The sequence below is a fragment of the Sarcophilus harrisii genome, chromosome 3 (genome assembly GCF_902635505.1).
Source record: "Sarcophilus harrisii chromosome 3, mSarHar1.11, whole genome shotgun sequence".
NCBI lineage: Eukaryota > Metazoa > Chordata > Mammalia > Dasyuromorphia > Dasyuridae > Sarcophilus > Sarcophilus harrisii.
The window spans coordinates 51930564-51944441 of NC_045428.1; the positions used below are offsets into that span (position 1 = coordinate 51930564).

General features: G+C 35.1%; 1 protein-coding gene across 1 annotated transcript in view; it reads left to right on the forward strand.

The window, feature by feature from the left end:
- The window catches only part of DNER (delta/notch like EGF repeat containing), a 326206-nt gene that overhangs the window by 113329 nt on the left and 198999 nt on the right, over positions 1-13878 (forward strand). The window contains exon 2 of the mRNA XM_031957886.1: positions 12992-13288. Within this exon, the coding sequence (XP_031813746.1) occupies positions 12992-13288 (297 nt within the window). The remainder of the gene's footprint in view (positions 1-12991; positions 13289-13878) is intronic.

A 13878-nucleotide genomic window follows, 5' to 3' on the forward strand; every position in this document is an offset into this window, starting at 1 on the left:
AGCTGGAGCTATGATGAATGATTCTAGAGTCTTTCTAGCAATATAGGCTGATTTTTTTTTTCCTTCTCCTTTATACTCAAGATGGAGAAGCTCTACTTTTCTAGGTTGTGGATTTCCCTAGATATACTATCCCTATCTTAGCTTATGATGCTGATAACTCACATACTTTAAGTAAAATTGGAGTGATGACAACCAGCCGATGACGTCTGACTTTTTGGTTCTGGTTGCTAAGCTACTCAGTGCTGCTGTTAGAACAATCCACAAAGCAGTCTGAATTTCAAAAAATTTTCTTCATTTACCAATAAACATTCTAATTTTGTAATTGATATTTATAACAGCTAAGTGGTTATTAATCCATGTTGCATACCATAAAACAAGAGACTTTGTTTGTGAGTGTCTTCCCCATGGAGGCAGAAAAATAAAATAATTCAAGATTCTTAATTCTTCTTCTTAATACAAGATTCATTTCATTAATCTTAATAATTCAAGATTCTTCTTTGGGATTTTTTTGTAGTGCCAGTGGACTTAATCAGGATGCAGACCAGATCAGTTTTTAAGTAAACCCAAGTTATCACCTTGTATTAATAAGCTTTTTATAATTTTTTTCCTCTTTTAGGATACATGTATTTAGGTTAGTTTAAGATAATTTAGTGTAATAAACAAATATAGCTTTATACATTGGGACAAATAGTTTAAATAATTTTAGGATTTATTATTAATTATTATTAAGTCACATAAATTTTCCAGAAATTAGAGATGGAAGAGACTGCAGAGATTACTGGCCTGTAGTTACAGTTGCACCTCTTGTTTTTTAATTAAAAAAGAAAAATTATCATTTTATTGATGCTTTTTGTCAAGTCTTTTTAGGAGGAATCTTCTCCCTACTCTAAATTGAACTCTTATGACAAATATAAACGAGCAGAAACTTCTGATATAATGACTACATCTGCCAGACTTCATAACATTCTGCTCTAAGAGGGTTATGTTTCAAATCCGGAAGCTTTATCTTCAAATCCAGTATTCTTTCTACTTTGCTTCCATTCACCAATTCATGGGGAGCCACTTGATTTACAGTAGTTTTTTTCTACTACAAAAATGACTGCTTTAATTTTTTGGCTTATATTAGTCTTATTATCTCTGATCCAATTAGATGGTACAATGGATAGATTGCTAGATCTGGATTAAAGATAGAGTTCAAATGTAAACTCAGATACTTAACTATCTGTGTAAATCTTATGACTCACTTAACCTTTGTCAATTCTAAATTGGGGATAATAGTAATATTTTGCTCTCCGGATTGTTGTATGGATCAGATGGATAATATTTGCAATGTATTTGTAGTGAGATAATTTTTGTAAAGAATTTAGCTAAGTATTTAGTATATAGTAAGTGCTATGTAAATGCTAGCTATTATTGTCATTGTCATTTTCCTGAGTTCAAATCTGGCCTCAGACAGTTACTAGCTCTGTGAGTCTTAAGCCTGATTGCCTCAGTTTCCTTGTCTGTAAAATGAGTTGGAGAAGGAATTGACAAACAATTGCAGTATCTTTGCCAGGAAAATCCCAAATGGGGTTACAGGGAATCAGACACTACTGAAAAATAACAGAATTAATATAATTATTGTCCCTATTTTAGCTGATTTTAAAGCTTAAAGAAAATAATCCCCGAGAGAAGAGATTTGTCTAAGGTCACATAGATGATAATTAGAAGGGTTTTAAACCATTTCTTCCATCTCCAAATATAGGACTCTTTTCAGTTTCTCTCATTTGAGTGTGAGGATAATGTTTTTGAATCATATATATAATATATGATTCAATATATACAATGTAAAACGAGGGTTGTTATTGCCGATGAAGTCAGCCTTTTATTTTTATGGTTTTCTCAAGGACACCTGAATGTTTGTTATGGAATAAACAGAGCTTTTGAATGAATGACTAGATCACTGGCTTTCATACAGGTATTCTTATATTGGACAATGATGTCCATAAATGGAAAAGATCTAAGTTACTGCTAAATATGTTTCTCTAAAACACTCATATCAGAATCTTTTATAACATGAAGGGCTTATGTACACCTTAAAGCGATTTTATACTCTTTTGCCTTATTTTCTTGTTCAAAAAGGGAAAATCTCTTTACTGGTTATTGTGAAAGGGGTATCAATAGTAGGGACAGGAGTATAATTGCATTTTGCCAACTCTCCTGCCAATGAATTGCCCTGGCCTTTCACCAGTCCTAAGTCTCAAAAGGTCTTTGTTGAGTGTTAAGTTGCTTGTGGCTCTTGAGCACAATCTAGCTGACTTGCTATATATGACCTTTATTATTAATCTTTTATTTAAAATCTGACAATTTCCTTCTTTATCTCTCTGCAAATAGTCTACTGGACTCAACAACTTTCTGTCTCCTGTCCCCTGTCCTCCAACATTTGTTATTGTTTTATTTGTTATTTGTATTGTATTGTTATTTGTTTTCAGTTGTGTCCAACTCTTCATTACCTCATTTGGGGTTTTCTTGACAAAGATACTGAAGGGATTTGCCATTTCCTACTCCAGCTCATCTTACATTAAGGCAAACGGAGTCTAGTGATTTTCTAGGAAGTATCTGAGACTGGATTTGAACTCATGATGATGAGTCTTCCTGATTCTGGGCCCAGTGCTCTATCGATTGAACCACGCAGCTGCACTGGTTGCCACATAATAGGTGCTTAATCAATATTTATTGATTGACTGTCTATACTTTAGCATTTATACTTCAGCGTTTATACTTTCTAATATGGTGTATCAGAAAAAAATTAAAATTTGCCAAGCTTGATGGCATATGTTTATAGCTTTAGCCATAAAAATCATTTGTCAATAATTTGTGGTAAATTTTCTTGTCTGTGACAAATTTTTAAATTGATAATGTACACAGAAGACTACAAATCATTGGATTTCTGCTTAACCATTGACTCTTAATCTCTTTTGACCAAGATCTGTGAATTGATGTTTGGGGAGTTCTTGTTATAGAAACTCTTTCTGCAATTTATAATCTTGGAGAGTTCACTGGGACACTCAGACATTGAGTTCATGGTCGCAGTGCTAATATATGTCAGAGACAGGACTTGAACTCAGATCTTCCTAACTTCAAGGACACTTCTTCATCCACAATACCATGCTGTCTTTCTAACTCACTATGTTTGTGGTTATCAAGATGTTTTAGGAAGAAATTTTGGGGATGTTGGAAGACCAGTCTTCCTCCCAAGGGTCCTCTGTAGAAGGTAAACTTCTTCAGGTCATATCAAAATGGAAAGACTTTGAGAAAAGGCCAGGGATAAATGTCTATTTTCTGAAGATCAGCTGAATTAAGTTTGGAAAGCAGGATGACTGATTTTTGGGCTCTAAGCAACTCTTGAAGGCCATTTATTAGGCATTGCAACCTGGAGGCAGAGGGTATATGCACTGATGAGAACTATAGATCCTTGAAGTATTAATGGTAGAAAATTAGGACTGGTAAACTGGAACACACTGCTTTTTTATCAAAATAGTGTCTTCTGTCCTGCAGCCAGAAATATTAAGAATGGCTGGCTGTTAAAGATGCCTTCAGGTTGGATATGTTTTATGTCTTGACAAGCTGCCAGAATGCCATAGGCATAGGATGAAAAAAGTCATACGATTTTAGAACTAGATTAGGAATGGTTCTCAGGGACCATCTAGTGTATTCTCTCCATTTTTTTTTACATGAAGAAAAAAAGTTTTAGAGAGGTGGAGTGACTTGTCACTAAAGTTACTCAAGGTAGTATTTGAACCTTGGTTCTGGTTCAAATCTAGGCTGATGACAAAATGCTGAAGATAAGGGCTTTCAAGTAAGTATTAAAGACAAAATAGGCAGTGACTTTCTCACTTGATCAGTTCTACATGATATCTTATATATCTGTGTCCCCACGATCCCACTATATAGTAGACTGAGAAAATTTGCTTCTGGTCCATCTGACTTCATAGTTAGGATGCTGATGGAGAATGGTGTCAAAAGTGTTATTCTCTAAATGTCAGAATAAAAGCACATAAAATGTTATCCCACCATGATCAACATTTGGTGGCTGCCAGTTTTGTAAAAGTGTACCAAGGCTTTCACATTATTTTCACCTATAAATTATCATCGCTTTTCATATCACTGTTACTCTAAGTATTGTCTTTTGATTGCTACTATTTAAGTCATAGATTGAGACCTGTTAGTAAAGAAGAAGGAAATACATCATATATAAGCTACTGATTGATAAATGATTTAGATGAAGGATGATTACTCTCAAATGAATGGAGACTTTCTTTTATGTTGGTCCTTTAATCTCATTTCAGTCATTGGGAAAGAATTTGTAACTCCATTATTTATTCATTCTTTGGCCTTGGGATAGGCTCCTACATCAACTGAGAGTGTTGAACTAGATGATCTTTAAGCTTCTTTTCAATTCCAACATTTCAAGATTCTCTATTAATAGCTAATATATGCCCAGACTTTGCAATTTCCTCCCTCTCACTGATTTTTATAGTGCATATTTGAGAAATTAGAGTAAATTAAGATATTTTAAAACATTTTTGAAAAAAATTGAGACACCTCTTGTGATTATTTCAGTCTTACTCTGCCATTCTGGTTCAATATTTTAGAAACTTAAATAGAGCCACATTTACTAGGGCATACTGATAACAAAGAAACCATATGTGGTATACTTACATATAAAAAAGAAGTGTAAAAGAAGACAAATGCATCTACTTCAACACTATTCTGAGGACGGCTTTGCAAAATGAAATTGATTCTATTGAGGGCATAAATTAATTCTGGATGGCCAATGGCCAATAGGAGCTGAATGGTTTTTCATTAGAGTAGTCTCGCTTTTTTTTTTACTTGTATCCTGAGCCTAGTCCAATGCCCTGCACATAGTAGGTGCTTAATAAATGCTGATTGTTTGGTTAAGTAAACAAAGGGACCTGGTACATTTTGATGCACCAAAGTAGGCTAAGCAAGCTTCAGGCCTTTTTGATTTCATTTAATGTAAGTGGGTCACATAAGAATAGAATTAAAAATTGGTATAATTCCAGGGGTTGCACTCCTAAGATTCATCAATTTCTCTAGCTGTCTTTGGCTACTTGTACCCCCATCCTTCCTCCCAAAGAACACACTTGGTTTAACCAGCCTGCATTATTTCATATTATTAGTTTAGAGATTTGAGAGCATTGGGATCTTGTTGATTTTTTTTCCCCTGGACTCATTGGTAAAAGTTGAGGTTCAGGTGAGGTGATATAAAGCTTGATTACTTACTGATGGTGTGTCTCAGAACATTGCCTTGAGGAAATGTTAAGTCAGAAGTCAGCTTAGTCTTTTCTCTGCTAGAAGCTCAAGATCTGGTGCTGTATAGGAAGAATGATCTATCGGCATCTACATTGGACTAGGGTGAAGAAAGTCAAAGTATATTAATTGGCTACAGTGGTAGCCATCAGTCTTTGGAAGAATCGGTTCCGATGTGCCATGATTCATTATTATAACAATCAAATGAATATACTCAGCCAATTGATTAATTCTAGCCATGGATGTAGGACCATGCTAGAGTATGATACTTGTCATTTTGATAATTGACCAAGTTTTGTCCAGTTTGTAACCCAGCGTATCTAGCTACCCCTTTGTCTCTGTATCAATGATTGCACTGACCAGGTAGATGGGACGAGGCAAAAAGCTTTTGCATTCTTATCCAAAAATGTAAATAAAATTGCCTTTAGTTGCTTTTTTTTATAGCAAGCATCACTCAATAACTACATGCTTTGCCTTTTCTCATTTTTAACTAATTAGTAATGTGCCATACATTATTTAACCAGCCCTTAAAAACATTTGTATTTATCAAAATATTTTGCCACTTCTACTCTCCCCCAACTTTTATCAGGTTGTTCCAAATCTTGGTGAATTCTCACCACCTTCTCGGCCTCATCTCTTTTTGATGTGGGTTTTTTCTTTGTTAGCTCACCTGACTTTGAACTACTCTTTGTTGTCTAAATTAAACCCAAGCAGAACAATTGACTCCCGTTTTACCCTGAGAACAAGCAATTCTCACTTTCCACTACAATTCACATCATGGGCTCACAACATAAAGCAAAGTATTACAGAACGAATTATATCTTTCCCTAGGAGCCATGTCTTTAATTGGTATGGGGATAGAGTGTGGGGCAGAAGTAAAGTAAACCTATGAGTGGCAATAATATGCCATCTAAGTAATAAACCTGTACAGTTACTTAAAAGATTAAAATTTATTTAAATTCCTATGAAATGTGCCTGGATATATACCAATTATACAAGAAAAGAGAAGTTAAGGATATGTCTTTTTGCTCCAAAATAAGACTTGAGCTTCTGGGAGATGAAGTGCTGTGTGTGAGAATAAGGAAACAGATCTATGTGGCTAGTTCATAGAGGGTAGAGAGAGGAGAATAGGCTAAGAAGATTTGAAATAGAGGTAGGAGACAGACTGAAAAGGACTTTAAATGCCAGAGGATTTTATATTCAATCAGGATAGTGACAGACATATTGGGAGGGAGGTTCAGTAGGATTCTCCCATCAGTTCTCTCTTTCATGATTGCATCTCTTCTTACTAAGAGTTTTACCATCTTGGACAGTGGAAAGAAGAGTGGATTTTGTGAGAAGACCAAATTCTTCCTCTATGACCTTGAGTAATCATTTCTTTTTTTCTGGACCACAGCTTCTTTACCTGTAAAGTCAGGGCATTAGACTATATGGTCTTTAAGGACTTCCAGTTCTGAAGGGATGGACACTCTGACCCTCACCCAGCACCCTTTGCCAAGGATTTGTGCATTTCCATTTGTTCCCTTAATCTTCTTAACACCTGTTATATCTTAAGGTTGCCAGAGGTTGCTTGTTGTGGTTCAGTCTGGCTGACTTTTCATGACCCTGTGGAGCATAGGATGCCAATAATTGTTCCTGAGACAAGGGAATTTCTTGGTAAAGATGCAAGAGTTGTTTGCCACTTTCTTCTTTAGTGAATTAAGACAAAGAGATTTATTAATTGGCCTAGGATCAGATAGTAAGTGTCTGTGGTTGGTTTTGAACTCGGGTCTCTAGACTCAGTGCACTATCCACTGCCTAGCTGCCTCCCACTGCCTCTATCTAGCTGCCTCTGTGAGAGGTTGCCGCTTTAAAGATCACTATCTTTAAAGATCTTTAAAAATCATCTAAGATGAACACAGCTTTGGGTAAATCCCTTGTTTTGGAATTCCTGAACATATGAGCTCATTGCTTTTTCTTCTTGGTACTATACTTTATTTTCTCAATTAGATTTAAAAATTTTATTTACATTTATAAATAAATAGATATTTGTTTATATTTATATTTTTTAATAAAGCTATCTGAAAGCCCCTAGATGAAAGGTAGAGTATAAGTGATTATTGTTGTAGGATGGTCATTTCCATAGAAGCACTGGAATTTTTCTGTAAGGGGAATCATTTTAGGAATAATTAAAGGAACACAAAATGGGGTGTTCTCTTCCTGCCTGAGTGTGTGTGAGAGAGAATTCTGTGAGCTGGACTCTCTTCCCTTCTTGTCTGGCAAATGGGAAACCCACGGGTGCAAGATTCTGGGGAGGACAGTAGGACAGTCTGCCCAGTTCTTATCTTTGTTTTGTAACTGAGCAAGTCTTCCTACTTTCCACATGGAAACAGATAAGGAAATTGTAAAGTTAAAAAGCCAGCAAGAAAGAAAAGATGTATTCTGGGAAACTTCATAAATGACAATATATTTTGAATAGGCAACATGGTAACTGAATTTACAATGATTAGATTTGGAGAAATTTGTCCATGTCTCTCAAGATTCTTCAGTTTTTTAATGAAACAATATGAGCCTCAGACAGTTGAATTTCACTAGTAGCTTCCTTTTAAAAGAACTTATAAATGACTCAGGCCATATTAAAGAAATGGGGCAGATAGATTGACTTCAAGTAAAATTGGTTAGAATTTTTTGAAAAAGCATTTTTTTGTATTGAGGGCTTCCATTAGTTGCAAAGTAATTCCTTAAGTGGATCTCAAGTCCATAATACAGAATTACAGTAATACCAAAATAGATTTATACCATTAAGGTGTATAGCATTGTAGTGCTCTCTTCAGTAAATGAAATGAGCACTTTTCTTATCTCAAGCTGAAAAATGTTCGACATTTCCTGGCAATGTCATTGTTGTAATGGCTCTTGTGTCTTTAGTGGATGATGTGTAGGAGGATGGTGCTTCGGTATACTTGAGATCTCCGTCAGACAAAATGAGAACAATAATTTGAAAAATGAGACCAAAACACTGCAACAGATAAATCAAGCAACAAGCATTTATTAAGCACCAACTCTTTGCCAGGCACTGTCCAAATCACTAGGGACACAAGCACAGAAAATAAAATAACCCTCTACTCTGACAATTTACTTAATAATCAATGGATGCTATTTCCCAACCAATGGAATTGGCTTTCCCTTGGAGAACACTGTCATTCTTTATCATTCAAACTCAAAATCATCATTTTTCCTCCCCTTCCCTCATTCACCTTCTCCAGCCTATTTATTCCACCTTCACAGTATTTGTTTTTATTTTTTAAATTTTACCTTCCTACTGCTATTACTCTAGATTTGGCTCTTAAACTCTTAGAGCCTTCTAATTTATCACTTGCTTTTTGTTTTCCTGTGCTCTAGTCTTACCATATTGATCTTCCTGCCCTAGTGCTACTATTATTTCTTCCCTTCTCAGATTTTCTTGCTTCCTCAGTGCCTATAGGGTCTATAAACTCAATTCATTCTCCATTACTTCTTTTTTAAAATTAAAGTTTATTTTCAAAATGTATGCATGAATAATTTTTCAACCTCAAGCCTTGCAAAACCTTGTGTTATAATTCTCCCCTTCTTCCTCCCACCCCCTCCGCAGATGGCAAGTTATCCAATATATATTAAACATGGTAAAATATATGTTAAATACAATATATGTACACATATTTATGCAATTATACTCCATTACTTCTTTACATGAACATTTTGTTCCAGTCTGTTCCATTTCCTCTGCCATCTGACTTTTGGTTTACTTTCGTAAATAGCTCATCCTTTCTTTGCCACTTAATTTCTGCCCTTGCTTAAGGCCTCGTTTAAATCTTTCCTTCTTGAAACGTCCCTTCACCCACCTTCCCTTGCACATTCTTTTCCTTTTTTGAATTTAGATTCACAAAATCTGAAATATGGAAATATCCTTAGGGACCAGTAAGTCTGACCCATTAGTGAATGAGAATCCCTCTAGCTTCCTTTTTAACAAAACATGTTAACTCCCTCTATAGAGAAGGAAAATATTTTGTTAGGTTAAATAAACCTTTTGTGCCACTCAGATCTATTATTGTCATTCAGAAAATGATCTCTACTAAGGTGTTCAGTTTACACTGACCATTGTCAACATTGTTTTTCATTGATAAGCAATAAAGAATTTTTGTCATTGAGGAGACTTCAAAAAAATAAATGATTACAATTGACAAGGGAGCTATAACCATGTTTTCAAATAAGGATTTTTATTAATAGTATTCCCTATTTGCAGAACCACCTGTTCAATTCTTCATTTCCTACAATTATAGAAGAGAATATGATCTTTAACAAATCCATAACAGGCTGATTCTAAAGCAAAATTTTACCAGGTTTTGATCTTTTTGTATTCTAAAGGATCCACTAAAAAGTTGAGTATTGATGAAAGGGTCAGTCATTGAACAAACATTTGTTAAGTATTCACTGTGTACCAGACATTCTGCTGAGTACTGGAAATTACAAAGAAAGGCATAACAAAGTACCCTTTCTTTTTGATCTCCAGCATGGAGAAAGTTAACAGTGATTTAGGGAAAATTTTAGTGTGCATTGATTACAACATCTGAGGTTCATCATCAAAAACTTATGATTTCATTGATTGCACTTCTACCTTAAATTTGATATAATAGAATCAAAACATCAAAAAATGTACTACAGAGGAAAAAATGGCCTTGTTATGGAAGCTGTGCTAATAGGTGGATGGTTGCTGTTGACGGAAAAGCTAATACAAAGCACAGGCCAGTTTTAGATTGTTATTTTCAATTAGGAATCAATCATCCCCTAAATCCTTCTATTGTGACTCTGTTTTATAGTTTTGGATACAATCAGATAATTTACTTTTTGAGCTTTTGACAAAAGGATATATCTGAGGACTCAATCTTTAGATTCTCCTCTCACTTCTTTCTTGATAATTTGTTATTTTTCTTAGTTTCCTACTTCAATCATGCTTCATTGATTTTGCTTGCAATTTGTGCATTTATCAGATTTAAGAAACCCAGCAGTTTAGAAATAAATTGCTGTTTGTACTGTTGGTATTATTCAATCAAATTTTTTTCTTCATGTTCATTGTTAGAACTATCTCTATAGTATCTGAAGTAAGGATGCCCATTATGGGCTCTGATTTTTGAGGTTTCAAATCCTGTTGGTTCTTACTTTTTAGGAGGCAGCTTTATCAGGGGAGGGAGATGGTGATACTGGTTGCTGATAATAGACAACTGAAGCTTATTCAGGTGCATAAAATTTGACCTGCAAAACACCACTGGGATAGAGAAGGCTTTCCATACATCTCTCAGGGTATTGCCATTTTGTCACTTCTAATTCCCCTTCATGGTTGCCCTCGATACCCACTTATGCTTGATTTCCTTTGCATAAACAATTTAGTGAGGGAGAGAAGGGACAGAATATATACACAATATGATTTGTTAAAAGCTCACACTTCTCTAGATATGATGTTTGGGACTTCATCTCCTTTGAGGAAACTCATCTTGGGTCCCAATTACTGACCTGCTGAGCTCTGTTGAACTTCACTCAGTTTATTTATCCTCACTTGCCTGCAGAAATGAAATCCTTAGAAAAACCTTTTAATATGAATCACAGCTCATTTCCTGGTTTTCATATTTAAAAATTGGGCTACTAGCTTGCCTTCTGGAGAAAGTATGCCATGTAGTTATTATTGTAAACAGCAGTAATGCTGCTTTTTATGGCAGCAGATGCCTGGAAACAAAAGCAGATTTCTATCTACTTTTGCCCATACTCTGCCATCTATACTGAAGTATGGCTGAATGAATTGTGGTACATGAATGTAATGGAATATTACTGTGCTATAAGAAACAATGCATCTAATGAAATCAGAGGGTGCATGAAAATTTTGTATGAACTAATGCAGAATGAGGTAGAACCAAGACACAGTGCATACAATGAATGTAATAATGGGAATGGAAAAACCAACCAAAAATAGAAAAAATGAATGTTGCAAAACTCCAAAGAACAAGTATGACCCTAAAGAGGAAATATAACTCTTTCCCCTAACTCCTTTGCAAAGCTCTGTGGATATGGAATATTGTATGTGTATATATATATATATATATATATATATATGTACTGATTGGTTTTGATAATTAAAAAAAAGTTATTTATGATGTGAGCTGATATTCTGGGAGTGGGGAGAGACACAGAATAAAATGTAGGTGACACAAAAAAGATATTAAGGTATGTTTATTTAAATGATAATACCAATGTTGACTTGACCAAACCACTCAAGCCTCTTCTAACTTGCTTATCCTAGTTAACAACAATAGATATCTCCTAAAGGCTAAGTATGACTATAAATGACCATTGGCCATGGAAAATGCCTTCAACTATTTATCAAATAATTACAAAGTATTATGGGCAGAATATTGTAAAAGATAATTCACTGGCTTAGGAAGTGAGATATAAAGGAGCATCGTGTTTCATATAGAGACACATATAGGTAAATATTGCACCAATTAGAAAATGACAAATACATAAGGGCTACCAAGGGTTATTGCCATCAGGGGCTAAATGTCAATAAAGGTTTGTCAAATGAACAGATGAATGAATGCACAGACATGAAAGATTGCTCGAAGGTTTGTGTCACTGAAGTTGTGGCATCTACATTGACTTCTATTTTCAGATCAGTTCTGGAAAAGGATATAATGATAGATGGACTAGAAAAGCATTAGTTTGTCTTGTACCTGGGGAATGACTAGTCAAGTAATTGATCAATCAATAATCATTTATTTAGTACTCACTGTAAATGTGCCAGGCACTGAGCCAATTGTAGAGCATAACACACTTCATATTTATATGGGAGAGAAGGGGCTGGACCCTTGAGGTAGATGGAGAAGGAGGTGATCTTTTCATATTAGTTTTAAAGAAACACCTTAAAGTTATATAAAATGGTGACTTGAAGATGCTTTGGTCAAGAATGACTAAATCAGATAGGAACCAAGATGCTTAGACCAAAATAAAAAGTCCTGAAGACTCTTTCCTACAAGGTAACAGTTACTTTTTATGAACACCACTGAAAGTAAATTCCATTTAGCTGTCTGTCATGTCTATCAAGTAATGGACTTATACCATCAAAGTCCATTTGTACCTGTTTCACAAAGATTCTGGAGTCACCAGGAAAGCAGTACATGAGGAGGAGGAGGAGAGAAGCTATGAGGCTGAATCCACCCCCATTAGACACCAACAAATAAAGGGTGTTGAAACATGTGCCAAGTGAGATCTCTTTATTTTCAAACTTGTAGTGTCATTTGACATGACACTTTTTTATAAAAATAACCCACCTGGTATCTTCTTTTAGAGACTCAGTTCTAGTTGACTCAGTCTTAGACTCACTCCCCAAAATAACTTGTCCTTGGAGTCACTATTGTTCAGCTTTTAAAGCTTATCGCTGACTACCCATTAAATTTTTCATTGTTTGAAGCTTATATAATTACATCTTTCCTCAGCTTACCAACTGGATATAACCTTGGAAGGTTCTTTGTATGCAATTTAAAGTGTATTTCATAACAGCTTCTTTATGAAACTCAGATAATTCCCTTCCACTCCAACCCATATCCTGTCCTGCCTCAATATATTGTGACTTTTCTTAGCAGAGAAGGTAATTGACCCATTTATTGTTTTCTTTCAGTTTGTAGTGGACCTTTGTGCCAGCAACCCTTGTCTCCATGGCAACTGTAGCACCAGCGAAGATGGATACTTTTGTGTTTGTGATGAAGGATACAAAGGTATCAACTGTGAGCAAGAATCTCCCAGCCTCCCCGTTTCCGGTTGGACAGAGTCTCCAGCTCCAAGACAACTCCAGCCTGTCTCCTCAACGCAAGAACCTGGTGAAATCTTGTCCCCCTCACAAGCAACTGTGACCCTTCCTACATGGCAACCAAAAGAGGGTCAGAAAGTTGTAAATATGAAATGGGATGAAATAGAGGTGAGAATGCATTTTTTTTTTAAATATAGGTTTCCCCCCGCAGCGTAAGAGTCTAGGAATTCAAATGTACAGTCATTGATTTTTAACAGTAAAAACAGCCTTTCCAAGAAGATGGGAGTTGAATTACAAATTTAACTTTATTCTTCTACTTAGTCTTACACGTATCTTGCTGGGTTACAAACAATGACTTCTAACTATGTTGATTGTGCATGTATATACAAACATAGCACTCAAGCAAATCATTTCCTCTAACCCAGCAAAGTATATGTAAAGTTGAGTGGAACCAAGTTGAATTTGTTATATGTGTATGCAAGTGTGTATCTAAACACACATCTAAACACACAAAGTATCTAATATATACACAAATACACATATGTCTATACATAATTATATATCACACATGTGTATTATATATACATATGTATGTGTATATACATATAATATGGGTGCAAATCATTCTCTGTAACTCAGCAATACATACAAAAAGCTGAGTAGAATCAAGTTGAATTTGTCATATGATTGCATGTGCACACAGGTGTGCAATATAACAGTGCAATGCATGTATATGCACATATGTATATATATACATA